General features: G+C 36.3%; 2 protein-coding genes across 15 annotated transcripts in view; one reads left to right on the plus strand and one right to left on the minus strand.

Moving 5' to 3' along the window:
• UBE3A (ubiquitin protein ligase E3A) overlaps positions 1–27,977 on the plus strand; it is a 121,414-nt gene that overhangs the window by 39,576 nt on the left and 53,861 nt on the right. For all 14 annotated transcript variants that reach the window (XM_050797982.1, XM_050797987.1, XM_050797984.1 and 11 more), the window contains 2 exons: positions 22,774–23,072; positions 26,728–27,974. In XM_050797982.1, the coding sequence (XP_050653939.1) occupies positions 22,774–23,072; positions 26,728–27,974 (1,546 nt within the window). The remainder of the gene's footprint in view (positions 1–22,773; positions 23,073–26,727; positions 27,975–27,977) is intronic.
• LOC126959065 (uncharacterized) overlaps positions 1–27,977 on the minus strand; it is a 186,933-nt gene that overhangs the window by 23,219 nt on the left and 135,737 nt on the right. The window contains exon 27 of the mRNA XM_050798018.1: positions 18,312–18,375. The gene's annotated coding sequence lies outside the window, so the exon portion shown is untranslated. The remainder of the gene's footprint in view (positions 1–18,311; positions 18,376–27,977) is intronic.

A 27,977-nucleotide genomic window follows, 5' to 3' on the forward strand; every position in this document is an offset into this window, starting at 1 on the left:
GGCAACAAAAATAAAAGATGAATGAGATCACATCAAACTAAAAAGCTTCTGCATGGCAAAAAGAAAAAATCTACGGAATGAAAAAACAACTCATAGAATGGAAGATAGTATCTGCAAACCATATATCTGTTAAGGGATTAATATGCAAAATATATAGGGAACTCAGACATCTCAATAGTAAGCACCTCAGTTAAGAAATGGACAAAGGACTTGAATAGACATTTCTCAAAATAAGACATTCAAATGGCCATTAGAATGGCTGTTAAAAGTATGATGAGGATTTGGAGATGAGATATCTTGCACATGGTAGGAATGTAAATTAGTACAGCATTTATGGAAAGTAGCATGAAGTTTGCTTAGAAATTAAAAAATAGAACTACCATATGATTCAGCAGTCACACTTGGATATATATATGTATGAAAGAATGAAATCAGTGTGCTGAAGAGACCTGTACTCCCGTGTTCCTTTCAGTATTGTTTGCAATACCCATGATACAGCATCAGCCTACGCGCTCATGGATAAAGAAAATGTGGTATATACACAGTGGAATACACTTCGGCCGTAAAAAGGAGGAAATGCTGTCATCTGTGACAGCAGGGATGAACCTGGAGGGCATTGTGTAAAGTAAGCCAGCCACACAAAGGCAGGCAAATACTACATCTCTCTTAAATGTGGAATCTTAACTCAGAGATGTAAAATGGTGGTTACCAGGGGCTGGGGGTGGATGGACTGGGTTGCAGAGATGTTGGTCAATTAAGAGGAATTTGTTCAAGGTATCCGTTGTACAACATGGAAACTAGTTAGTAACAGTGTATTCTTGGAAATCACTAAGAGTAAATTTTAAATGTTCTACCGTAAAATGTAAGTATGTGAGGTATTGCATGTATTAATTAGCTTGATCTAGCCATTCCACAATGTATACATATTTTGGAATATCATGTGTATACAATAAGTACGTATCTTTTTTTTTTTTTTTTTTTTTTGAGATGGAGTCTTGCTTTGTCGCCCAGGCTGGAGTGTAGTAGCATGCATGATCTTGGCTCACTGCATTCTCTGCCTCCTGGGTTCAAATGATTCTCCTGCCTCAGCCTCCCAAATATGTATCATTTTTATTTGTCACCAAACCTGGTGTCTTGATAGGTGAAAGGAGATATGAGTATGAGTGAAACTGTTATAAAGATAGCTGAGATGATCATTATCAGAGGTTTTAATATGTCTAACAAAGACAAGGGAGTGATTTGCTGAAATGAGGAGGTGAAGATATCTCAAATTTAGAAAGGCAGATATTTTGGGCGCCTAGAGTATTGGGATAGAACCATGTACAGGGACATTGAAGTCACTTTGCTGATGATGTAACTGGGGGCAAAGTGGAGGCTTAAATATGTGGGTTTAGTTGACCAGAACAGAGAGAAAGAGAAGGCATTCAGTTAAATGACGTGAGTTTCAAATTACAAGTTTGTTGTTGTTGTTTGCTTTTAATACAGGGAATTTTGTTGTTTATTTTTAATACAGAGTATTAGAAGAATAATGGTGGACTTGGGTTTTAGGAGTCACATAAAAGGGTTGCATGATAGGCCGTGCCTTCAGGGAAGAGCCAGGCTTTCGTGAAAGCTAAGAAGTTGAGGGGCCATTATGTAAAGTAGTTGAAGATAGGGGACAGCCTGTGGGTCTTCAGAAAGACTCTGGATTTCTAGAGATCTTTCTGGAAGAGGTTAGGAGGATGAGTCAAGTTTAGAATGGAAGAGGATAGATGAAGCTTGCATTTGGTAGTAAAAACCGAGGATGAATGTGTGAGGCATGATTATTTGTCACAAGTTTCCAGGTGACACTCTGGCATTCAGTCCTTGTCAAATTAAGCAAGCTTTCTTACTGTTTTACTTGGCTGCGTTAAAGTAGAGTAACAGGAAATTAGACCTCCCATAATGTCTCAGTAGAGCTGTTTAAGTTTCTAGCCATAATTGGTATGAGAATACAGCTCTAAACCTTCAAGGCTGCTACCATTTCTCACATTCCTGTATCTAGAGACTATAGCCAGGCAGCACTTTCAGTGAGGTGAGTAGGTCTGGGTTTGTTCAATTACTTTTATACCAACCTAATACCTTAATAGTATTTGTCCTAATTTACAGAATAGGTAATGAAGGATTCTTGGTTTTACCTGAGAACTAACTGTCCATTAATGGCAACATCCCACATTTGTTGAAGCATGCTTTTTTTGTGTGTAATTTGACATGCATTTGATATTTTAATTTAACTAAGGAATGCCTTGAATGCATCTTAAATAATAATTTTTATACACTTAACACTCCTGTTTGTTTTTAGGAATTCTTAATGTTGCCAATTTCCTAGAATGTAGAAGAGCATAATAAAAAAACATCAATACTCCTAAGCAAAACATTTTTAACAACTGGACACCATTTTGTAGTTAAGCCTACAAACAGAACTAATGCAATAACCCAGATCTTTTCATTTATTTGTATGTTTATTTTACCTGGATTTACTTTAGTTTTTTGTTTTGTTTGCTTGTTGTTTGAGACAGTGTCTTGCTTTGTCATAAGTGACAGAGCTGGAGTGCAGTGGTGTGATCAGAGCTCACTACAACTTTGAATTCCTGGGCTCAAGTGATCCTCGTGCCTCAGCCTCCTGAGTAGCTGGGACTACAGGCACATGCTACCATGCCAGGCTAAAACATTAATTTTTTTTTTTTTTTTTTTCTGTAGAGACAGGGTCTCACTATGTTACCCAGGCTGGTCTTGAAGTCTTGGCCCCAAAGTAATCCTCCTGCCTTGGCCTCACAAAGTGCTGGGATTACAGACGTGAGCCACCGTGCCTGGCCATGGATTTTGTTTAAATTTATAAAAACCATGTTGTGGGATCTCTTTGTTGTATGTATTAATTTAGACCCCTTAATTTTCTTAATGATTTCATATCAGTTTCTCAGTAACTTCAGATTTTTTTTTTTGGAGTTTGCCCGTATTGGCCAGGCTGGTCTCAAACTCCTGACCTCGTGATCTGCCTGCCTCGGCCTTCCAGAGCGCTGGGATTACAGGCGTGAGCCACCGCACCCTACCAGATTGGATTTTTTATGTTTGGTATTTACTCTTTACCTCTAACACTAAGGCTATGTTTTCAGGTGTATAACTATAAATGGAGCAGGGGTAAATACAGCAAGTGATTTATGGTTCAGTAAAGCAAGTTAGTTTTAATAAATGTTCAGTTTACTGTAAATGTCAGAAATGCCCCAGGACCCAGTCCTGGGGACGTTTTTATTCTTTCTCTCTAGGTTAGAGCTTTTAATCTACGCTTTGACAACTCTCCTATTTCCATCACCAACTCTTGCCCTCTGAACTGTAGACTCATTTATCCAACAGTTAAGTCTCATTCTCAAACTTAACATGTCCTAAGTGGAGCTCCTGATTTTCATCCTCCCAAACCTACGTCTCTCATAATCTTTTGCCGTCTCAGTCAGTAACAACTTTTTTTCCCTCCTGTGCAACCAAAAGCCTTGGAAGCATCTTTTAATTTCTCTATGTCACATACTCAAATTATTGGTAAATCTTGTTGGCTACACCTTCAAAATACCCATGCCTCATGTTTTTTTTTAACCATTATACTTCTGTTTACCCTGTTTAAAGGCATCATCTTTTGGCAAAAGAAAGAAATTGTTTCCCAGGAGTCTTACACTTTACAGTGTATTCTCTAGTAGCAGCCAGAATGATATTTTTAAAATCTGAGTTAAACCGTGTTATTTATTATGCTCAGAACTTTTCAGAGGCTTCCCATCTTAAAAGTGAAATCTGGAGATTTACATGGCCCTGTATGAACTGGCTTCCTTTCACTTCTGTGATCTCTCTACCTCACTTGCTCATCTCTGTCTACAGTGACTGTATCCTTGTCATCTTAAGTCTCATAACTATTGTCAGTGACCCTGCGACCGTTCTCTGTGATAATCCATGTGGCTTCCTTGCTCACTTGATTCAGAAAGAGCTCTCTGCTCAAATGATGCTTTTCCTGACCAGCTGCATCAAAGAATGATCAGGTTCAATCTTCTGCATTCCCCTTACCTTGCTGCATTTTTCTTCGTGGGATTTAATGCCATTTGACGTCTTGCATATTGATTTCTTTGTTGTTTTGCTTCACCACTAGAATGGAAGCCTAATGACAGTGCCTGGCATACGGAAGGTAGTCAGTAACTATTTCCTACATGAAAGAATGAAGCTAGTAAATTTATGCAAAATGTTTGTTTCTGCCTTTTTAATTCTCTTGCAGAAATGTAGGAAGAATTTTTTAGGATCAGTTTATGTATATATATAAACTAATAAGTATGTACGCAGCCCGTAGGATGTGGCTAATAACACCTATCATCTTTTTGAGCATTGAACATGTAGCAAGTCACTGTGCTGCATAATCCACATGATTATCTCAAATTTGATAGGAGAGTTGAGCCTTTTAATCAGAGTAGATGATGGAAATAGAGCTTGGATGCTTTTATTGCCTATATGACTTCTAACTTCGGTGTACTTACACATCTATGAGAATTTTGGGACAAGTAACTTCTTGAAATATTTTCCGAAGTAAATCTCTTCAATCAAATAAGTGGTTCTCGTATTTTCAGAATCCTCTTCTATAGGTTCTGATATCATATTCTTGGTCTCTGGATTGAGAAGGTCCTTTTGTATGCTTCTGATATGCTGAAGAAACCAGGAGGTATTCTGACATGTATTTCCCTTCAAGGTCGAATAATTAGAGGAAGGTAGGTTTAATTGACAGTGTTATCTAGACAGTATCAGAAGAGAAATTGAAAAATCTCTATTGAGGATCTGTAATTTGCTAGGTTCAGAGGATACAACAGTAAATAAGTTATTGGGTCATATGCCTCAGCCTCCCATTTAATTGATAGTCAGTTATTAACAACATATAATAGTGAGAATAGGTACTGGTTGCTATGAGACTACAGAGGAAGAATACCTAATCATCTTAAAAGTGATATATAAGCTGAAACCTTGAGGATGATTGGAAATAACTAAGAATAATGTGTTCTGGGCAGGAAGAATAACACCTGTAATCAGAGAAGACAGCAGAGCAAGTCCACTGAGTAGTAAGAAGTTCTGTATTGCCGTAATGTAGAGTTAGCTGATGGGAGGTGTGGAAAATGCATTTGGATGTAGAAAGCCAGGACCGTATTAAGGCCCTTTGCTTTCTTCTGACAGACACAGGAGCCCATGAAAGGCATCGGGTGTGGGAGTGACACGAGTCACAGTCTGCCCTGCTTTTCTGCCACAGGAAGCATCATATAAACCTGTATCTTCTGTTTCAAATGTAAGGGAACATACTTGAATGGATGAACTGCTTCTGGCTGAATCTTCTCAAAGTAGAATGAGCAAAACATGGCTATATTATGAGATTATCTAAGGAGAGATTTTTGTAATCATGTGAATTTTGAATTAATTTATGTCTTAATTATTCCCAAGAGATTTTTGGACACATTAATGAGAATAGTTTAATACATAGAACTTCTTGTCAGCTACAAATGAGGATCAAAGCCAAAAGAGATTAATGAAAATAAAAGGGATGCTATTTCCCCAAATTAGCAGAACTTTTTGATTCACCAGTTCTTTGTTTTTAACTATTGTCTGCCTCTTAACATAATTGAATATTCAGTGACATAATATAAATAAATTACTACATGCTGATGAACTTTTGTTTTTATTAACATCTCAGCTTGTAGCATATCTTGTTGCCCATACCAGAAACCTTACCCATTATCGCTAGCTTTTCCAGCTTATTTACCTCTTACAAATTACTTATTTTAAATACTTCCTGGGTCAATTTCATCTTTTTTTTTTCTTGCTACTACTACATTCTTTGTCTGGACTATTACAGTAGTCATTACCTAACTGGATTGCTTGCCTCCAGTTTTGCCCACTTTGGTTTCAGTTATTGGAAAGGCAAATTTTATCAGCCACTTAGCTGCTTAAAACCCTTCAGTGACTCCTTGTGTTTTAGTTCTTCTCTAATGGTTTATGAATATAGTGGGTTACGAATCTTCCGGAAGACTGCATGTGCACTCCTGAAGTGTGCATGTGTTTTTATGAGGAGAAGGTCTTTAGCTTTTATTAGATTACTCCTCTTTTGGCTAAAAAAAAGAATTACTTATCATGGCTAGTGAGGTCTTCCATGATCTAGCTTCTCCCTGCCTCTCCATTTTCATATTTTTGAAACTTTTCTTGAACTTTAGGCTCTTGAAGTGCTTGGAATTGTCTTATAATACCATGTTCTCATGTCCCTGTGCTTTTACTCATTTTCCTCTGTCTGAAACATTCTTCCCACCCTTAGTGTCATCAGCTCCTAGTCATCTTTTGTGATTCACCTCTGCTAAGTTGCCTCTCTTTTTATTGCTATTCCTCTGTAGTCATCTCTGTCATACTGAAATCACGTGGCTTTCTCTTTCTTTAAACATTATAATTCCTGGAAGAGCCCATTTTATGTAGCCTGACAAGCAGAATTTATACTGAAGTAGACATTTGGAAGTCATTTAGTTATTGCTCAATCCTTGAAAGAAGATGAAACTGTCCAAAGGGAAATTTAAAAGAGAAAGTATCTAATAGCTGATCCCTGGAGAATACAAATGTCTCTAGATTTGGAAGCGAAGTCTCTGAAAAACAGCCAGAGAGAAGGGAGGAAACCAAGAAATAGTGTCCTAGACCCAAAAGTCAATAATTTCCAAAAGGTCTATATTTCTTAGGAAGGCCAAGTAAAATAAGTAGTGAAAAGTGATGACCTGTCTAGAGCAGATTCTTCATTTCCAGTTACAGAAGCTAGGTTATAGGTACAGTAAGCTCTGGACGTGTTCTTCTCCCACACAGAATGTTATTCGTGTTCTCCACTGCTGCTTTGAACTATTCCTGTTACTCTCTCAGCATAAAAATCCCTGCTCCTTTGAAGCTTATGCCTTCTGGTTGTGTCATCCTCTGTCTGCCTTTAGTGAGCTCTCAGTTTCTTCTCGGTTTTTGAAGACTGATACCTGAACTTACTCTTCTTCACTCTTGCCCAAATCTGCTGCCATCTTTATTTATCTGATGAACCCCTCACTCCCTAGCAACTCAAATTCCCATCTGTTTTATCTACAGTAATGTTCACCTCTGCATCACTGCTGCTTCCCATGTCTACAGGCATGCCAACTCAAACTGTTTTACCCCAAAACCTTTAGTGAAAACCCCTTATCTCAGGTTGCAGTCTTTGAATGCTTTCCTACTATCTTAAACTTGTTTTCTTTCTTTGCGCCTTTTCTTCCTTCTCTTTGAGACTTGTCCTACGGCTCCTCTACTGTCTTCCAGCTACAGTTCCCTCTTGTTCCTGACATGTACTGCTCAGACCCAGGAGATGGATAAGTAGTAGTATTTCACATGTCATTTTTTCTCTGGGGAGCAGTAGTCATGAAATAATTGATTAGGATAAAACAGGTTTTTATCAGTTTATATAAGAGGTAAAGAAAAAAATGGGGTAGATTTTTAAAAATTGTCAAAAACAACAAACTGGATGATATTAATGATTTGAAGTGTATAGTACAATTGTGGTTAACTGTGTGCACATTGTTGTGCAGCAGATCTCTAGAACTTTTTCATCGTGTAAAACAGAAACTACATTCATTGAACAACTCTTCTTTTCCCCCTTCTTCCTATTCCTTGGCAAATACCATTCTACTTTTTGCCTCTAAAATTTGACTATTTTAGTTACTTCATATAAGTGGAATCATTAACTATTTGTCTTTTGTTGACTGTACTATTTCACATAGCATAATGTCCTCAAGGTTCATTTGTGTTGTAGCATATTACAGGATTTCTTTCTTTTTTTTTTTTTTAGGCTGAATAACATTTTGTTATATATGTATATCACATTTTCTTTAACCATTTGTTGATGGATGTTTAGGTTTCTTCCACTTTTGAATATTGTAATGTTGAAATAAACATGGGTGTACAAATATTTTTTTGAGAACCTGTTTTTAACACATTTGGGAGTATACCCAGGTGTTGGATTACTGGATCATATGTATTCTATTTAAAAAAAAAATTTTTTTTTTTTTTTTTTTTTTTAACAGGAGTTCTAGGTTCACAGAATTGAGAGGAAGGTACAGAGATTTTCCCTGTACCTCCTTCCACACATGTATAGATTCTCTCATAGTCAATGTCCATCTCCCATCAGAGTGGTACATGTCTTTCCAATGAACCTATATTGATATATCATAATTACCCAAAGTCCGTAGTTTATATTAGGGATCGTTCTTAGTGCTGTACATTCTGTGGCATTGAACAAAGTATAATGACATGTATCCACCATTATAGTATCATACAGAATGTTTTCACTGCCCCAAAATCCTCTGTGTTCTGCCTGTTTATCTTTCGTTCCCTCCCACTCCTTGGCAGTCACCAATCCTTTTACTGTGTCTGTAGCTTTACCTTTTCCAGCATATTATATACTTGTAATCATGCAGTATATAGCCTTTTCATCATGACTATTTTTACTTACTAATATGGATTAAAGTTTCTTCCATGTCTTCATAGGTTGTTAGTACCTCTCTTTTTCCATTTTCTGGACATATCACAGTTTGTGAATGAATATTTACCTAATGAAGGACATTGTTGTGGTTGCTTCCACATTTTGCTAATTATGAATAAAACTGCTGTAAATATCGGTGTGCAGGTTTTTGTATGGACTTAGGTTTTCAGTGACTTTGTGTAAATACCAGGGAGTGCATTTGCTGGATCTTATGGCAAAAATGTTTAGTTTTGTAGGAAATGTCCAAACTGTCTTCTAATGTGACTCTATCCTTTTACATTTTTCACCAGCAATGAGCGAGTGTTTCTGTTGCTCTACATCTTCACCAGTATTTGGTGTTATTACTGTTCTGAATTTTGGCCATTCTGATAGGTGTGTATCTTATAATTTTGATTTATGTTTCTCTGGCGTCGTATGATGTGTGAGGCATCTTTTCATATGCTGAATTGACATCTGCGTATCTTTGGTGAGGTGTCTGTTAAGGTGGCTGTCCCATTTTCTAATTGGGTTGTTTGTTTTCTTGTGGAATTTTAATAGGTCCTTACACTACATCTGTCTCTCTGTCTGTCTGTCTATCTATTGAGACGGACCCTTGCTCTGTCACCCAGGCTGCAGTGTAGTGGCGCAGTCTCGGCTCACTGCAACCTCTGCCACCTGGGTTCAAGTGATTCTCCTGCCTCAGCCTCCCAAATAGCTGGGATTATAGGCGTGTACCACCACACCTGGCTAATTTTTGTGTTTTTAGTAGAGATGGGTTTTCACTATGTTAGCCAGGCTATTCTCGACCTCCTGACCTCAGGTGATCCACCCACCTTGGCCTCCCCAAGTGCTGTGATGTAAGCCACCACGCCCAACTTCCTTACACATTTTAGTTAATAGTTCTTTATCAGATGTGTCTTTTGCAGATATTTCCTCCCTGTCTGTGGCTTGTCTTTTCATACTCTTGACATTGTGTTTTGCAAAAGACACAACAATTTTTAAGAAACAAGTAGACAATTTTGATGAAGTCTAGCTTATCAGTTCTTTTTTTCATGGTTGGTACCTTTGTTGCCGTATCTAAAAAGTCATCACCAAACCCAAGATCTAGATTTTCTCCTGTGTTATCCTCTAGGAGTTTTATAGTTTTGAGTTTTACCTTTAATTCTCTGGCTTATTTTTGAGTTTATTATTGTGAAAGGTGTAAGACCTGTGTCTAGACTCTTTTTTTTTTTTTTTTTTTTTTTTTTGCTTGTGGATGTTCAGTTATTACCACTGTTTATTGAAAAAGACTATTTTTTTTCTTCGTTGTATTGCCTTTGCCTCTTTGTCAAATACTGCCATTGCTCCTTTGACTATGTGGGTCCATTTCTGGGCTCTCTATTCTATTTCATTGATCTGTTTTGTCAGTTCTTTTGTCAGTATCACACCATCTTGACAACTGGAGCTTTACAGTAAATCTTGAAGTCAGTAGTGTCCATCTGACTTTTTCTGTCAATATTGAGTTGGCTCTTCTGGGTCATGGAATAGCTCTTCCTTATTTAGTTCTTTGATTTCTTTCATCAGAGTTCTAAAAAATTTTTCCTTGTATTGTTAGATCTATACTTAAGTATTTCATTTTGGGACACACTAATGTAAAATGGTATTGTGTTTTTAATTTCAAATTCAACTTATTTGTTGCTGGTTTACCGGAAAGCTATTAACTTTTTTATATGAGCCTTGCATCCTGCAGCTTTGCTGTAATCACTTATTAGTTCCAGGAGGTTTTTGTTGTTTTTCTTTTTTTCAAATTCCTGTATCTGTTCTACACATACAGTCATTTCATCTACAAACAAAGGCATTTTTGTTGTTGTTGTTCCCAGTTAGTATACCCTTTATTTCCTTTTCTTGTCTTACTGTATTAGCTAGGACTTCCAGTGTGAAGTGGTGAGGTGGGGATATTCCTGTCTTGTTCCTGATCTTAGTGAGAAAGTTTCTAGTTTCTCATCATTAAAGATGATGTTAGCTGTATGTTTTTTGTAAACGTTCTTTATCAGGTTGAAGGTGTTCCCTCTATTCCTAGTTTACTAGTTTCTATCATGAGTGGGTGTTAAATTTTGTCATATATTTCTCTCCATCTATTGGTATGGTCATGTGATTTTTTTTTCTTTAATCTGTTGATATGGTGAATTGCATTAATTGATTTTCCAATATTGAACCAGTCTTGCATACCTGGGATAAATCCTACTTTGTGCTGGTGGAGAAATTTGTTGTTTTTAGTTTGCTAATACTTTGTTTACGATTTTTGCATCTTTGTTCGTGACCAATATTGGTCTGTAGTTTTCTGATAATGTCTGTCTGGTTTGGGTATTAGAGTAATGCTGACCGACTTCATACAACGAGATAGGAGCATCCCCTTTGCTTCTGTCTTCTGAAAGAGATTGGAAGGAATTGGTGTCGTTTCTTCCTTAAATGTTTAGTAGAATTCATCAGAGAATCCATCTGGGTCTGATGCCTTCTCTTTTAGAACATTACTAATTACATATTTAATTTCTATAATATATGCTTTTTAATCAAGATTGTTTCTTCTTAGAGTTCTAATAGATTGTGTCTTTTAAGAAATTGATTCATTTCGTCTAGGTTACCAAATTTGTGGCCATAAAGTTGTTCATAATATCCCTTGATTATCCTTTTAATGCCCATGAGATCTGTAATGATGTGTACTCTTTTCATTCTGATATTAGTTACTTTGTCCTTTGTCTCTTTTTCTTAGTTGGCCTGACTAGAGGCTTATTGATTTTGTTGATCTTTTCAGAGAACCAGTTTTTGATTTCTTTGATTTTTCTCTTGTTTTCAATTTCATTGATTTCTGCTCTAATTGTTATTACTTCTGTTTGGATTTAATTTGCTTCTTCTAGTTTCATAAGGTGGTAGCTCAGATAATTGATTTTTAGATCATTCTTTTCTTTCTTTCTTTTTTGTTTTTTTGTTTCTTTTTTTTTTTTTTTTTTTTTGAGACGGAGTCTCGCTTTGTTGCCCAGGCTTAAGTGCAGTGGCACAATCTCGGCTCACTGCAAGCTCTGCCTCCCGGGTTCACACCATTCTCCTGCCTCAGCCTCCCGAGTAGATGGGACTACAGGCACCCGCCACCGCGCCCGGCTGATTTTTTTTTTGTATTTTTAGTAGAGACGGGGTTTCAGTGTGTTAGCCAGGATGGTCTTGAACTCCAGACCTCGTGATCCACCCACCTCAGCCCCCCAGAGTGATGGGATTATAGGCGTGAGCCACCACGCCTGGCCTAGATCATTCTTTTCTAATAAATGCATCAGTGTTGTATGTTTCTTTCTAAGTACTGCTTTCACTGTATCTGTATCCCACAAATTTGGATAAGTTGTGTTTTCGTGATATTTTCACTTTATAATGGCATTAGCGGGACACAACCCAATAAGTAAGTTTAGGAGCGTCTGTATGCGTAAGTACAATTGTTGACATTATTTTGAACAAATTCTTATTTGTTAGATAATTAAGTATAAGAAAAATAAAAGGTTTTATTTTACTTTCAGTGTTTCCTTCTTTTGATGCTCTGTATATGTAGATTTCAGTTTAACTTTTGAGTAATAATCTCACAAGGTAGAGTGCTAGGTTTATGAATTTTTTCTCTCAACACTGTAAATATTTCACCCCACTCTTTTTCTTGTAGGAAGTCACACGTATTTTTTCTTTTTTTTCTTTTTTTCCTCTACGGGTAAAGTGATTTTTTTCCCTCTGACTTACTTCAGATTTTTTTCTTATCCTTGAATTTCTGTAGTTAACAACGTTTTATGCCCAGATGTAGTTTTTTGGCATGTATTTTCAAGCTCAGAGATTCTTCATCCATGCCCAGCCTACTAATAAGCCCATCAAAGGCATTCTTCATTTCTCTTACAGTGTTCTGTTTTTTGTTTTTGTTTTTGTATTATCTCTAGCATTTCCTTTTGGTTCTTTCTTAGGATTTTCATCTCTCCTTTTTTTTTTTTAACATGTTGTTTAGTCAATTCGTTAGGGCCCTTAGCATATTAATCATGGTTGTTTTAGATTCCCAGTTTGATAATTCCAAATCCCTGCTGAATTTGGTCCTGATGCTTGTTTTTTACCTTTTATTATGCCCTGTAATTTTTTTATTGATAGCTTGGACACGATGTACTAGGTAAAAGGAACTGTTGTAAATGAACCTTTAGTAATGTGGTTGTAAGGTGTAGGAAGAGGAGAAGAGTTCTGTAGTCTTATGATTAGGTCAGTCTTTTAGTGAGCTTATGCCTCTGGACTGTGAACTTCACAAGTGTTTCTCAGTCCCACACCACCCCCCCATTCCCTTAGATAGAACAAGATAGCTATAATGGCGTGGAGTTGGGTTATTTCTCTTCCCCCACATCATTTTGGCTTTGCTACAACATCAGCAGGTCAGGCTCTGGTTAGTTTCTCCTGAGGACAAACCTTGTTAAGACCAGAATACCGTGGTGTACTTGAAAATCGTTTCTCTTTGTCTCCCCTGCTGAGGGTTGAGAATTTTTCTCCTATATTTACTGTGAGAAGCTGGTCAATTGCCTGGATGTAAAACTTAGAAAATTGTAGGGGTCCCCCTATAATTGGGTAACTGTGGAGTTTTTAGCTTTCGGAGTTGTCCACACTGAGCCTTCATCAATTTGTCCATTACACTTCAGGATTTCCTACCCTGTGGAGGTTTCTGCTTGTGTTTTTCATCTCAGATAAATGGTGATGCTATGTGTTCACCTGTCCTTCGCTCTCACTTACAGGCAGTTATTTGCCCTGTGACCTCACTTATCCTATCTCAGATTTGATTGTTTTTCAGTTTGTCATTTTTTACCTCTTAGAATGGAGTGGTGACTTCCAAGCTCTTTATATGTGGAACTGGAGGTAGTTCTATTTTAAATTTTTTGAGGGACCTTCATGTTGTTTTCATAGTGCCTGGCACCATTTTACGTTTTCACCAGTGGTGCGTAAGGGTTCCAGTTTCTCCATATCTTCACCAACACTTATTTTCTGTTTTTTTGATGGTGGTCATCCTAATGGTTTCAGATGGTATGTCATTACAGTTTAAATTCACATTTCCCTACTGATCAGTGATGTTGAGCATCTTTTCATGGGCTTATTGGCCATTTGTATACATTCTTTGGAAAAATGAGTATTCAAGTCTTTTGTCCACTTTTTAACTAGATTTTTTGTTGTTGAATTGTAGGAGTTACTTGTATATTCTGAATATTAACCAAATAACAGATACATGGTATGGAAATATTTTCTCCTGTTTTGTAGGTTGCCATTTTACTCTGTTTACTGTTTGCTTTGCAGAAATTTTTGAGTTTATGTATCCCCGGTTTGTCTATTTTTGCTTTGGTTGCTTGTGCTTTTGGTGATCTATTCAAGAAATCATTGCCAAGTCCAATGTCATGAAGCTTTTTCTCTATGTTTTCTTGTAGTAGTTTTATAGTTTGATGTTTTAAGTTTAGGTCTGTAATCCATCTTGAGCTTATTTTTGTATATGGTGTAAGATAAGGCTCCAACTTCATTCTTTTGCATGTTAGATTCCAGATTTCCCGACACAGTTTGTTGAAGAACCTCTTTTCCCTATTTCTGTGTTCTCTCTTCTGCTCAGTTGGTCTGTATATCTGTCTTTATGCCAGCACCATAGTGTTTTGATTACTGTAGCTTTGCAATATCTTTAGAAATCAGGGAATGGGAGGCCTCTAGCTTTGTTTTTTGTCCAGATTGTTACGGCTATTCAGGGTCCTTCAAGATTCCGTAATAATTTTAAGATTTTTTTTTTTTTCTATTTCTGTAGAAAATGCCATTGGGATTTTGATAGGGATTGCTTTGAATCTGCAGATTGCTTTCAGTAGTATTGCCATCTTAACAATACTAAATCTTCCAATTCATAAACTTGGATGTCTTTCCATTTATTTATATTATCTTCAATTTCTTTCAGCATTGTTGTATAATTTTTTTTTTTTGGGCGGGGGAGAAGGGACAGAGTCTCACTCTGTCACCAGGCTGGAGTGGAGTGGCGCGATCTCGGCTCACTGCAACCTCTGCCTCCCGGATTCAAGTGATACTCCTGCCTCAGCCTCCCGAGTTGCTGGGATTATAGGCGTGTGCCACCAAGCCCGGCTAATTTATTTTGTATTTTTAGTAGAGACAGGATTTCACCATGTTGGCCAGGATGGTCTCAATCTCTTGACCTCGTGATCCCCCCACCTTGGCCTCCCAAACTGCTGGGATTACAGGCGTGAGCCACTGCGCCTGGCCTATGTTGTATAATTTTCAATGTATGTGTCTTTCATTTCCTTGTTGAAAATATTCCCTAAGTATTTTACTCTTTGATTTCATTTTAAATGGATTTTAAAAATTAATTTCCTTTTTGGATTCTTCATTTTTAGTATTTAGAAATGCAACTCTTAATGTTGGTTTTTATATCCTGTAACTTTATTATTATATCCTGTAACTTTATTTTTATATCCTGTATCCTTTATTCTAACAGTTTTTTTTCTTTTTGGTGGGCTAGAGTTTTCAGCGTATAAGATCATGTCATTTGCTAACAGAAGTAATTTTACTTCTTACTTTTCTCATTTAATACCTTTTATTTCTTTTTCTTGCCCAATTGCTGACTCTGGCAGGACTTCTGATAGTATGTTGAGTAGAAGTGGTGAATGTGTGCATTCTTGTTCCGTTTGTGATCTTAGAGGGAAAACTTTCGGTGTTTCATCATTGAGTAACATTAGCTGTGGTCTTTCTATATATGGCCTTCATTATTTTGAAGTAATTTCCATATCTTTCTAGCAAATTGAGTGTTTTTGTTTTTATTTTTGAGACAGAATCTTGCTCTTGTCACCCAGGCTGGAGTGCAATGATGCAATCTCAGCTCACTGCCAGCTCTGCCTCCCGGGTTCAAGTGATTCTCCTGCCTCAGTCTCCCGAGTAGCTGAGATTACAGGTGCCCACCACCGTGCGTAGCTAGCTTTTGTATTTTTAGTAGGGATGGGGTTTCACTGTGTGGCCAGGCTGGTCTCACACTCCTGACCTCAGGTGATCCGCCCACCTTGCCCTCCTAAAGTGCTGGGATTACAGGCACGAGCCACCATATCTGGCCTTTTTTTAAATCACAAAAGGATGTTCTTTTTAATGCATTGTTGAATTCTGTTTCTTGGTATTTTGTTGATTTTTTTTGCATCAGTATTTATTAGGGATTCTTTTTTCTTGTAGTAAATTTGTCTGATTTTGATATCTAAGTAATGCTTACTTAGCATTACTATGATTATCAAAATCATAATGATTTTGAAAGTGTTCTGTCGTCTTTAGTTTTTTCAAAGAGTAATGTTTGGTAGAGTTTTCAGTGAAGCCCTGGTATTGTTGGACAGTTACTGATTCAATCTCTGATAGTTATAGGTACATTCAGAAGTTGTATGTATTTGTGACTCAGTCTTGGTGGGTTTGATGTGTCTCTCCATTCTCAGAGGTTATCAAATTTGTTGGGGCATAGTTGTTCATATTAGTCTTTTATGGTCCTATTTATTTCTGTGGCAGCAGTTGTTGTATCTCCTTTCTAATTTCCAATTTTTGCTGTTTGTGTCTATTCTCTTCATTTCTTAGTCTAAGAATTTGCCAATTTTGTTGATCTTTTCAGTGAAACAGCTACTCCTAATTTTGTTGATTTTTTTTTTTCTATTGCAAAAATTTTCTATTTTTCTCTATTTTGTTTAACTGTAATTTGTTATTTCCTTTTTTTTTTTTTTTTTTTTGGTAAGTTTGAGTCTAATTTGTTCTTCATTTCCTAATTCTATAAGATGTAAAGTTAATTTGTTGATTTGAGGTTTTTATTCTCCTAACTGTGAAATATGACACGTTAAAACAGATTTTCATTTTACAGATGAATTATATAAATATTTAGTTGTATAATTTTACTTTTTTTAATCATATATCAAGCATTCTGGACATTGAGACTATAAAAATGAATAAAACAGTTCTTAAAGGTTAACCTATATTTCAAACACTTGAAAATACTGATTTGTTTGTGTTTATTTTTTCATGAAAATCTTCTTGTTCTATATTTAATAGGTTTTTGTTTGGTTCATGGTACTAAAGAGTTCACAATTGTAGGTTTAGTCTTGAAATAATCTAAATTCATTTCATCCCATTGTAACAGACCCTACATCGTACTGAATATAGCTATGTCACAGATGTCTCTTACAATCTATTTCTACAAGGCCTAGAACTATTTAGGATACCATTGCTCACTCTTACAAATTTTTACATTAAAAATAACTTTGAGATGGAATGGAGTTTTGCAACATCCCAGAAAGAATAAAGAGGCTCCACTTACGAGAAATTACTAAGCAGTGTTTCTTAGCTTTATAGACTAATTATATAAGCCTTGAGTTGTTTCTATTTTATATCTGTTTTTTAGACTTCTCACATGTTCATTCTGCTGTACCTTCTGTAAATATAAAGGTCACTCTACTTATAGTCACGTTTTCCTTTTAATCTTTCCCTTTTTATTTTTTATTCTTTGCTTTACTCACCATCAGTTTTTATATTGCATCTCACAGTTCATATTTCTCTTTTGTCATTTCTGATTCTAATTGTAATTCTAATCTTATTTGTTCAGTGTTCACTGTCACATCTTCACTTTCTGGCAGCTGTGTCTATGGCCTCATCTTCTTAGTGCTTGTATTTATTGCTTATATTCCAATTGTCCTGTAAATTCATTTTTTTAGTGAACTAAGCCAGACACAGAAAGACAAATATCACATGTTCTCACTGATATGTGGGAACTAAAAAATGTTGAACACAGATTTTATAGCTGACACGCATATGCCTGTCACCTAGATTCTGCCATTAATATTTACATTGCTTTATCTTATAACCATCCTTGTATCATCATTCCATCTTAATTTTTATGCCTTTCAAAGTTAATTGCTAACATCAGTACACAGCCCTCTAGGTGAAACCATTTTTAAACTGATTGCTGTCAAGTTGTCTAGGGTAAACTGACCTTCCAAATATGACTTATTCCATAGGACTTCTGTTTGTAGCACTGTCCCACTAATTCAGTCATAGAAATAAAAATTGGAAAGTATTGTCTGTTTGAAATGGATAAGTATTTTCATGTGTCTAACTTTACAAGACTTTTACTAGAAGGTCTCGCTTGACCTTCATTGCTGACTAAGAAAAGTTTTTTTTATTTTAAAAATCAACACATTATAACATACTTTTTTGAGTAAAAAGAAAAGTCAAGGTAATGTGAAGAAATTATGGCAAGTAAAGCTATAGTTCCTCTTCCAGGAATTTTGATTATGAGCAGCTGATAAGGTGTTGCTAAAGGGACCTCATCAGGGAAATTCCTTTCTTTCCTTCTTTCTCTTTTGCATCCTCTCCTTTTCCTTACTTTCTTTTTCCCTCTTTCCCTCTCTCCCTCTTCTCCTCTTTTCTTTAATAATACTTGGGGAAAGGTACACCTTTTATTTTACTTATTTGCTGAGGGGAAAGAGAGAGTTAAGAGACCAAATGATTAGATGGCAGGGTCACTGGAGGGCAGAGATAAATAACATCCTAAATTAAGGGTTGGCAAACATTTTCTTTAAAAGGCAGGTGGTATTTGTTTTAGGTTTTGCAGGCCTAGAGTACTCAACTCTGCCATTGTAGTATGAAAAACAGCCATAAACTATATAGTATATTGTATTAGTCCATTTTCACGCTGCTGATAAAGACATACCTGAGACTGGGGAAAAAAAAGAGGTTTAATTGGACTTACAGTTCCACATGGCTGGGAAGGCTTCAGAATCATGGCGAAGGTGACAGGCACTTCTTGCATGGCACTGACAAGAGAAAATGAGAAGGATGCAAAAGCAGAAACCCCCGATAAAGCCGTCAGATCTCGTGAGACTTACTACCACAAGAACAGCATGTGGGAAACTGCCCCCATGATTCAAGTTATCTCCCACCCGGTCACTCCCACAACACATGAGAATTAAGGGAGTACAATTCAAGATGAGATTTGGGTGAGGACACAGAGCCAAAGCATATCATATATAGTATATTTATAAATAAATGAACTTGGGTATGTTCCAGTACACTTGATGGACACTGAAACTTGAATTTCATATAATTTTCACATCACAAAATACTCTTTTTTAAACTTTTTCCAGCCATTAAAATATGTACAATATTCTAAGCTTGAGAGACATACAAAAATAGGTGATGAACTCGGTTTGACTCATGAGCTATGATTTGGTGAACCATATGGTACAAGGATTAACCTTGCACAGGAACTATACCAAAAAGTCGTTTAGTGTATACTTTTCCAACATAGAGGCCCCTTTATGTGCTCTAAATTTTGTATGCCTTTTACATACCCTAAATTAGATAGTAATACAGATGAGGTCAGATCAATTAAGGTGTCATTGGAGTGAGGAAAAAGAAGAATGCTTAATATAGTTGATTCCACCATTAACATGGAGTTTCTGACCTGGCTTCCTTTAGTCCTGTCTCATCAGTGTAGCTGCTGTTTGTTAACTTGTCACAGAAAGGCAGATCAAATACAGGGGTCTGCTTTCATATCCTCCTCTTAATAGTTATTAAAAGCTCAAATTTAGTAGCTGAGTTCAGATCTCTTATTAGATGAATGACTTATTGATGTAATTTCTCTGAGCATCAGCAGAATGAAGGTTTATAGTGCTAACTCATACACTTGTGAGGGTGATAACAATTACAACAATAATAGTAGTAGCTAACACTTTCATAGTGCTTAGTATGCCAGGCAGTGTTCTGAGCACTTTATATATATTAACACATTTAATTTTCTCACAATTGATAATGTGAAGAATAATAATACTCTCATCATGAGAATGCTCGTAGATACTACCACTTAAATTATGAGGAAACTGACGTACAGAAAGGTCAGGTAACTCATTCAGGGTCACATAGTTAATTAAGAGGTAGAGCCATCATGTGAACTTGGGCATCTGGCCTCAGAATGCAAGCTCTTAACTGTTAAGGTTTATTCCCCTCTAACGTGAGAATGTCTATAAAATGCATAGCACATAGGTCCTCAGAAAATTAGAGATAAATTAGCTTTGCAGAATGTGGTGGTTCCATTTCCTCAAGAAATTTGGTCTACCTTTGTGGTACCAGATATATGCATAAATGTGAGGTTCACATTATGATTCTTCAGTTTTTTTTCCCAGTTGCACATTAGTTATGAGATTTTTTTTCCATAGAATTCTTCAGTATTACTCATGTTAAAAAATAATTGTTTGGAAATGAATCACCTTCTGCAAAACAGTATAGTCAAAATGACTTAGACTCTGAAGCTGAAAGACTCCTGGACTCCTATTCTTGTCTTGGTTGTGTACTTTCTTTGAGATCTGGGTTTGGTGATTTGACTCCAGTTCTATTTCTCTCTTTGGCTGTGGACTGAAGATAATCCTCAGTATCATGATACTCAAATGAGATAACCTATGTCAAAGTGCCCCGCAGTGTGTGTAATATGTTATCAGGCATCCAACAAATACTGGTTTCTTGTTCACCTGCCTATTACATAAAATAACTTAAAATTAGAACTGAAGGGACTCATAAAGCTGGGAAAACTGAGGCCCAGACAGTTATTTCCCTAGGATCCTACAGCTACTTAGGGACAGAAGGATGACACTTAATGCAGGTCTTCTGATTTTTCAGTCTCATTCTGTTTGTGCTGATCACTCTCCTACTATGTAGTATGTAAAGAAGTACTATGTATCTGACAGGTTTTGGGGAAGTTATTTTAGTATAAAAGCTCACATTAAAAATATCTATCTTAGTATTTTGACTTTTATAATTTTTTTAAAAATCAGAGACAATTTAATACATCTTGGGGCCATTCAAATCATGTATATGAAGTTTTAAAACTGTTGTTTTCCCCTTATAGTTATTAATTTTTAATATGCAAGTAGCATCCTTATTATGGAAAGAATAAATAAGAAATCAAAAGATGAAAGAAGTTTTAAAACTAATTTAATCACATTGTCCAGAGAAAATGCTATTAATGCTTTGAAATAACAATGGGTTCATCCTACACCTGCTACCTTGTAACTGACTTTTGTCAGTTAGTGATATATCAGGAAGACTAGGCAGTTCCTTGTCAGATTCAATCTTGATAGTTTTTATTTTATTGTGTGATCTATTATCAGTTCATTTAAGTAATCTTTTATTAAACATGTTGATTTTATTCAGATATGGAAACTGCATTTTGGTAAAATTGTCAAAGTGTTTTCCACAAGTAGGATCTCATTCATGTGGTATTCATGTTTTTAAGACTTTCGATACGTATTCACTATTTTCCTCCAGAAAGGAAATACCTGTTTACATTTTCACCAGGGAAGTCACTGTAGTTTGGGAGAACATGACATTATCTCCCTTTCTTTACTGAAGACTAACAATGTATGTTTTAAAGTTTCTGGATTCTCCATTCCCCTTTTATTTTTACATGTTTTCACTTTCATATTTTGCATAGTGATAAATCTGTGATAACAGTTTTTAATTTTCAGGTTGGGTTGTTTATAGCTTCATAGATAACAAAATGTCTCTAAGTCATGTTTATGCAATTTTTACGTGTGCTTTGTGGGTTTTCTTTTTTCTCTGTTTGCATGCAGTGAGTGGTAAATTTGCATGGAACATTTGAAAAAATATAAGCACCAGAATGAATTGAATCTGTGTGAATTATCACTTTTTGTCACCTACCTGCATAGTTTAGACAGTCAAAGTCTTTCTTTTGAGACAAAATTGGATCTCATTTGTCTCTTCACTTACTTGCTGTCTTGTTACTGAGTTTCTCATGATTAGCAAGATGTAAATTCTCTGCCATTGGTCATTTAGTCTTACATGTTAGTAAGATAATTCTGTGAATGTTTTGAAAATTAGCTGAATTATTTTTCTTATAATTTTGATTCTTCGTAGTTTTTATTTCCATACTTGTGAATTTGGGACCAAAAGGAATAGCTATGACTTAGGTTTCTTTGGATCCAGTAGTTTATTCTACTGAAATTATGGTGTTCTCATCATCAGTTAGTAGAAGTACAGACTCTTTAGTGTTGAATATAGAGATAATGTCATCTAACTTCTTACTTGATCACATAATTCCTTCCTCAGTTTTGGTAGCTCTCTTGTAACAGCTGAAATAGGACATTAATCTGTGTACTTTAAGTTCACAGAGTAAAAGGAATATAAGATTTTGAGTGATGCAACTTAAAATATTCCATCTTGTAATGTGGAACTAAGGAGGAGGTTTAGTGACAAGTTTTAGATTTAAGATTGTATATTTTGGAGCCTCTTTTTCTTTTTTATTTTCCTTTTTTTTTTTTTTTTTTTTTTTTTTGAGACAAAGTCTAGCTCTTGCCCAGGCTGGAGTGCAGTGGTAGAATTTCGGCTTATGGCAGCCTTGACTTTCAGGCTCAAGTGATCCTCTCACCTCAGCCTCCCAAGTAGCTGGGACTACAGTGCATGCCACCACACCTGGCTAATTTAAAAAAAAATAACACTTTGTAGAGAGTAGCCTCACTAGGTTGCCCAAGCTGGTGTTGACCTCCTGGGCTCAAGTAGTCTGCGTGCCTCAGCCTCCCACAGTTATGGGATTGATTACAGTTATGATCTACCTCACTCAGGCTGCAGCCACTTTCTTTCAGTGTAACACTAGCTTTGGATATTCCACTTACAAATTTATTTTTAAGTCTCCCATGTGGTTGATAATTGGGAAAAATAGTTTTTATTCCAGATAGATATTCTGTGTTAACTGTAAGTCAAATGTTTACAAACTGTTAAAAATGAAATAGTGATTATGTAAAGGAAAACTGGATTTTCCTAATGCTAATTTTTAAAATGATAGAATCCTAAAACTCTTAGCTGTAAACCTGGTGATTTTTCAGCTGTTGTACTAAACAACTTAAGCACATATACCATCAGACGAGCCCCCCTCCCCCCTTTTAAACCAAAGGAGTGTATACTCTGTTAATGCAGTCAGCAAGCATTGACATTCTTTATCATAATATCCTAGAAAATATTTATTAGCTATTTCACTAGTCAGGGGTTGTTGGTAAATAGTGCATCTCCATTTTCTACTTCTCATCTTCGCACACAGGTTAATCACTTCAGTGCTTGACTAACTTTTGCCTTGATGATCTGTTGGGCTTTGTACATGACAGCTATACTAATCACTGTGCTTATTGTTTGACTGTTTGGTACAGGAAGCGAGCAGCTGCAAAGCATCTAATAGAACGCTACTACCACCAGTTAACTGAGGGCTGTGGAAATGAAGCCTGCACGAATGAGTTTTGTGCTTCCTGTCCAACTTTTCTTCGTATGGATAATAATGCAGCAGCTATTAAAGCCCTCGAGCTTTATAAGATTAATGCAAAACTCTGTGATCCTCATCCCTCCAAGAAAGGAGCAAGCTCAGCTTACCTTGAGAACTCGAAAGGTGCCCCCAACAACTCCTGCTCTGAGATAAAAATGAACAAGAAAGGCACTAGAATTGATTTTAAAGGTAAGATGTTTTATTTTTAATTGAGAATTGTTGGCTGAAAACCATGTGGGAGATTTAAATGTATGAGTTTTTATTTGTTTTTTCTTATGTGACATTAAGACATTTTGATACCGTAGAACCAATTTTTTGTTTTGGTAAAGGACAGGAATAATAACTACATTTTACAGGTTTAATCGTTGCTAATTAGAAGCAGATCATATGCCAAAAGTTCATTTGTTAATAGATGGATTTGAACTTTTTAAAATTCTTAGGAAAAAAAGTATTAATTGATAGTTAATCTCCAAAACTAGGCCACAACATCTATTTAAGTTATAGAATAACTGGACTCAGTATCTGGCATGAGTTCTGGAACCTCAGGATGATGTGATGAAAGAAGTAGGAAGAGGAAGCAGTGGGTTTTTTCCATTTTAGAAGGCAAGACAAAATTTTGTGATAGTTATGTGAGAATTCTACATTTCCTTCAAATATATGCTTCTCACTCTCCTCACAAACATTTGGTACAGTCATGCTGCCAAGGGTGGTGACCTACCAATGACAATCTTCACTCAGGTCTTTTGTTTTTAAAATGGTCCTGTGTCCAAAATTCAGGATTCGATTACCTTGTCGCTAATACTAAAACTCCAAGTTATTTTCCTCAGTGAATGTAATTAGTAACACGGTAATCAAATTTTTGAATGACTGCCAGGGCTTAGCGCCCCTGCACCCCCACCCCTATACACACGCAGAGGCAATTGTATTTTAAGAGAGAAAGCTTTTTGTTTATGACGTGTAAGTGACAGAATTTTAGAGGCATTTGCCTCTAAAACTTTCAGTAACATCATCTGAATCAAGTTTGAAAGAATTAATGAAGTGGCATTGTGTTATAACCTCTACTGTTTCCACAATAGAATTATTTTCGTCACTTTACACAACTTTGTTGCTTCAGAGTGTATAGTTCTGTTTCATGAATTAGCTCACACACTGTGGAAAAATAGGTAAATGTCTATATATATAGTGTGTCAGTATAATGTGGAAGCTGCATTGACTCTATTGTACACAGTTCTCCAGTAAGTGTGCACCACAGAGTACCAGTAACTGAACGCAGAGTGCTGGCACAGTGGAATGCAGCCAGCTGGGGGGGGTGTGATACATGAGGAATGTACTCATCTGCTCTTTTGGCCACATGCTCCATCTTAGAGATGCTTATTGTGTGGCTTTATCCGGTCTTTATGCCCCCACCTCTTTTTGCTGAAGTCTGCATTAGTTAGCAGTTTTGACCTTTCCTTTTTCCTGCTTTCTAATCTGCTACTGGTACTATTCCCTGTTCTTTACTGTTTTGTTTTTGTTTTTGTTTTTGCAGTGTTTTACAGTTACTATCATATATTAGAAATTAGAAATGCTTTCTCTGCACTAGTACTCTTATTTTGATTATTAATTATGTTTATTAACACTAATCACAAAGTTGCGTAAGTATTAAGTAGTCTGCACCAAACTCTTGTTGTGTAAAAGGTTTTTAAGTGCAGAATTTAAAAGATTGAGTATTTTCAGGGACACATTTATCACAAGAAATCTTACAAAAAATGTCTTATTTAATATATTCTCAGTAGAACACCTCTATCAGTAAACCAAACTTTATGAATGTTCATATCTAATTACAGTGTTTTTTGACTAATTTTTATCTATATATCTGAAAAATTCAGTTTAACATATTAAACACTACAGGCCAGGCATGGTGGCTCATGCCTGTAATCCCAGCACTTTGGGAGGCCAAGGCGGGCGAATCACGAGGTCAAGAGATCGAGACCAGCCCAGTCAACATGGTGAAACCCCGTGTCTACTAAAAATACAAAAAAATTAGCCGGCTGTGGTGGTGTGCACCTGTAGTCCCAGCTTCTCGGGAGGCTGAGGTAGGAGAATCGCTTGAATCCAGGAGGCAGAGGTTGCAGTGAGCCGAGATCGTGCCACTCCAGTCTAGCCTGGCGACAGAGCGAGACTCCATCTCAAACAACAGCAACCACAACAAAAAACACTACATGGAAAAAGTATAGGTACATTCTATATAGGATTAGTAGACTGTCAGAATCACTTGAAGATGTTCCGAAAGCATGACATATCAACAAAGGACATGTGAGTCTAGAATCGTGATCCCTAGGACAGGCCATATTACTGCATGCAAAGCAAGTCTTTGTTAAGCTTATGACTTGCTCAGGAAGCAAAGTGTTTTATGTCTTAATTTTCTGTTACATTTTGGGAAATTAGATAGGGGTTTTGCATTGTCTTGGAAGAAGGTATTATAAAAAGTTTCAATGAAAATAATGAGAAATAGACTTCCAGTGGTTTTACGCTTTTGGGGAAAAGGTTACTGATGTTTAGCAAAAGATGCTTATATATTCTTAATAGAACAAACCTGAGAATTAGTTCTTAAAGAGTTAAGGCCCATAAAACAAACTGCAAGTGTTGACACTCTTGTAGCTTGGCCACAGATCAGATCCTTAGTATGATAAAATTTGGTATTTTTGTGGTTCAATTTTTGGAGACCATTCAATGATCACTTACATTTTATATTGTCTTTCATTGTGAAACAGATATATTATAGCAGAGGTGGGAGTCATTAAAAATTCTACATGTTGTATAGTACATGTATAAAGGTATGTTTGGCACAATGGAGGTAGGATTGTGTGCCTCTAAAATTAACCCCTTAAGTAGTTAATCTGATGATGATAAGTATGTCACTTTATTGATGAAAGGGAGAATTAAGACTATTCTCAGTATTATGTTGGTCAGTACACAAAATATATCATTTGTTTTTACCTGTAAAATAAAATATCTTTCATCCTGTTAGCCAGAAGGGGGAAAGCATTGGCCTGAAAATAACACTTATCTCAAAAAGTTGGGAAATGTGGTCCAACTCTGTGCCCAGGAAAAGAGGAAATAGATTTTGATGACTACATAGTCTCTGCACTGCTTGCCAGCTCATAAGTTGCCTTCTTCGCACTGTTTGTTTTCATTGCTCAAAAACTATTTTCTGTCACTCTATGAGACTTAGTCTAACCTGATTGCTGGCTGCAGAAAGCAGTTTCTGCTCAAGAGCTGATGAGAAATGGTATATTCTTCTCAATCACTCACAGAATGACTACCCTGGAACAAACTAGGAAGACCCAAAATGAACCAGTTTTCTTTTAATACATACATAGATGCTGAAGGAACCTTTCTTTTAAGACTTTGCCTTCTCAGTCTTTTGAGAACGGAGTACTGAAACAAGAAAACTCTCAGAAGATTAGTAGTATTTCTGTTCTACAGTGAGGTTTTAAGAGCTGTATTATGATTAATCAGTATATGACATATTGGTTCATATTTATAAATAAAGCTGTACATTAATAGATATCTTGATTATAAAGAAAGTTTAAACTCTCCTGATCTCATTAAGAGTTATGCATTGTTGAAAGAATGTAAAAGCATGGGTGAGGTCATTGGTGTAGGTCGTTCATTGAAAAAAATAGGTAAGCATTGAATTTTGTTTGCTGAATCTAAGTATTAGATACTTTTAGAGTTGTATATCATAAATGATGTTGAGACTACAATGTTTGGCTGTTTTACTTTTATTAGAACTTTTTGCAACAGGGTAAACATGCATATTATGAAAATAAATGTTCTCTTTTTTCCTCTGATTTTCTAGATGTGACTTACTTAACAGAAGAGAAGGTATATGAAATTCTTGAATTATGTAGAGAAAGAGAGGATTATTCCCCTTTAATTCGTGTTATTGGAAGAGTTTTTTCTAGTGCTGAGGCATTGGTACAGAGCTTCCGGAAAGTTAAACAGCATACCAAGGAAGAACTGAAATCTCTTCAAGCAAAAGATGAAGACAAGGATGAAGATGAAAAGGAAAAAGCTGCATGTTCTGCTGCTGCTATGGAAGAAGACTCAGAAGCATCTTCCTCAAGGATAGGTGATAGCTCACAGGGAGACAACAATTTGCAAAAAGTAGGCCCTGATGATGTGTCTGTGGATATTGATGCCATTAGAAGGGTCTACACCAGATTGCTGTCTAATGAAAAAATTGAAACTGCCTTTCTCAATGCACTTGTATATTTGTCACCTAACGTGGAATGTGACTTGACGTATCACAATGTATACTCTCGAGATCCTAATTATCTGAATTTGTTCATTATCGTAATGGAGAATAGAAATCTCCACAGTCCTGAATATCTGGAAATGGCTTTGCCATTATTTTGCAAAGCAATGAGCAAGCTACCCCTTGCAGCCCAAGGAAAACTGATCAGACTGTGGTCTAAATACAATGCAGACCAGATTCGGAGAATGATGGAGACATTTCAGCAACTTATTACTTACAAAGTCATAAGCAATGAATTTAACAGTCGAAATCTAGTGAACGATGATGATGCCATTGTTGCTGCTTCGAAGTGCTTGAAAATGGTTTACTATGCAAATGTAGTGGGAGGGGAAGTGGACACAAATCACAATGAAGAAGATGATGAAGAGCCCATCCCTGAATCCAGTGAGCTGACACTTCAGGAGCTTTTGGGAGAAGAAAGAAGAAACAAGAAAGGTCCTCGAGTGGACCCCCTGGAAACTGAACTTGGTGTTAAAACCCTGGATTGTCGAAAACCACTTATCCCTTTTGAAGAGTTTATTAATGAACCACTGAATGAGGTTCTAGAAATGGATAAAGATTATACTTTTTTCAAAGTAGAAACAGAGAACAAATTCTCTTTTATGACATGTCCCTTTATATTAAATGCTGTCACAAAGAATTTGGGATTATATTATGACAATAGAATTCGCATGTACAGTGAACGAAGAATCACTGTTCTCTACAGCTTAGTTCAAGGACAGCAGTTGAATCCATATTTGAGACTCAAAGTTAGACGTGACCATATCATAGATGATGCACTTGTCCGGGTA

Source organism: Macaca thibetana, chromosome 7 (assembly GCF_024542745.1).
Source record: "Macaca thibetana thibetana isolate TM-01 chromosome 7, ASM2454274v1, whole genome shotgun sequence".
NCBI classification, from domain to species: Eukaryota; Metazoa; Chordata; class Mammalia; order Primates; family Cercopithecidae; genus Macaca; species Macaca thibetana.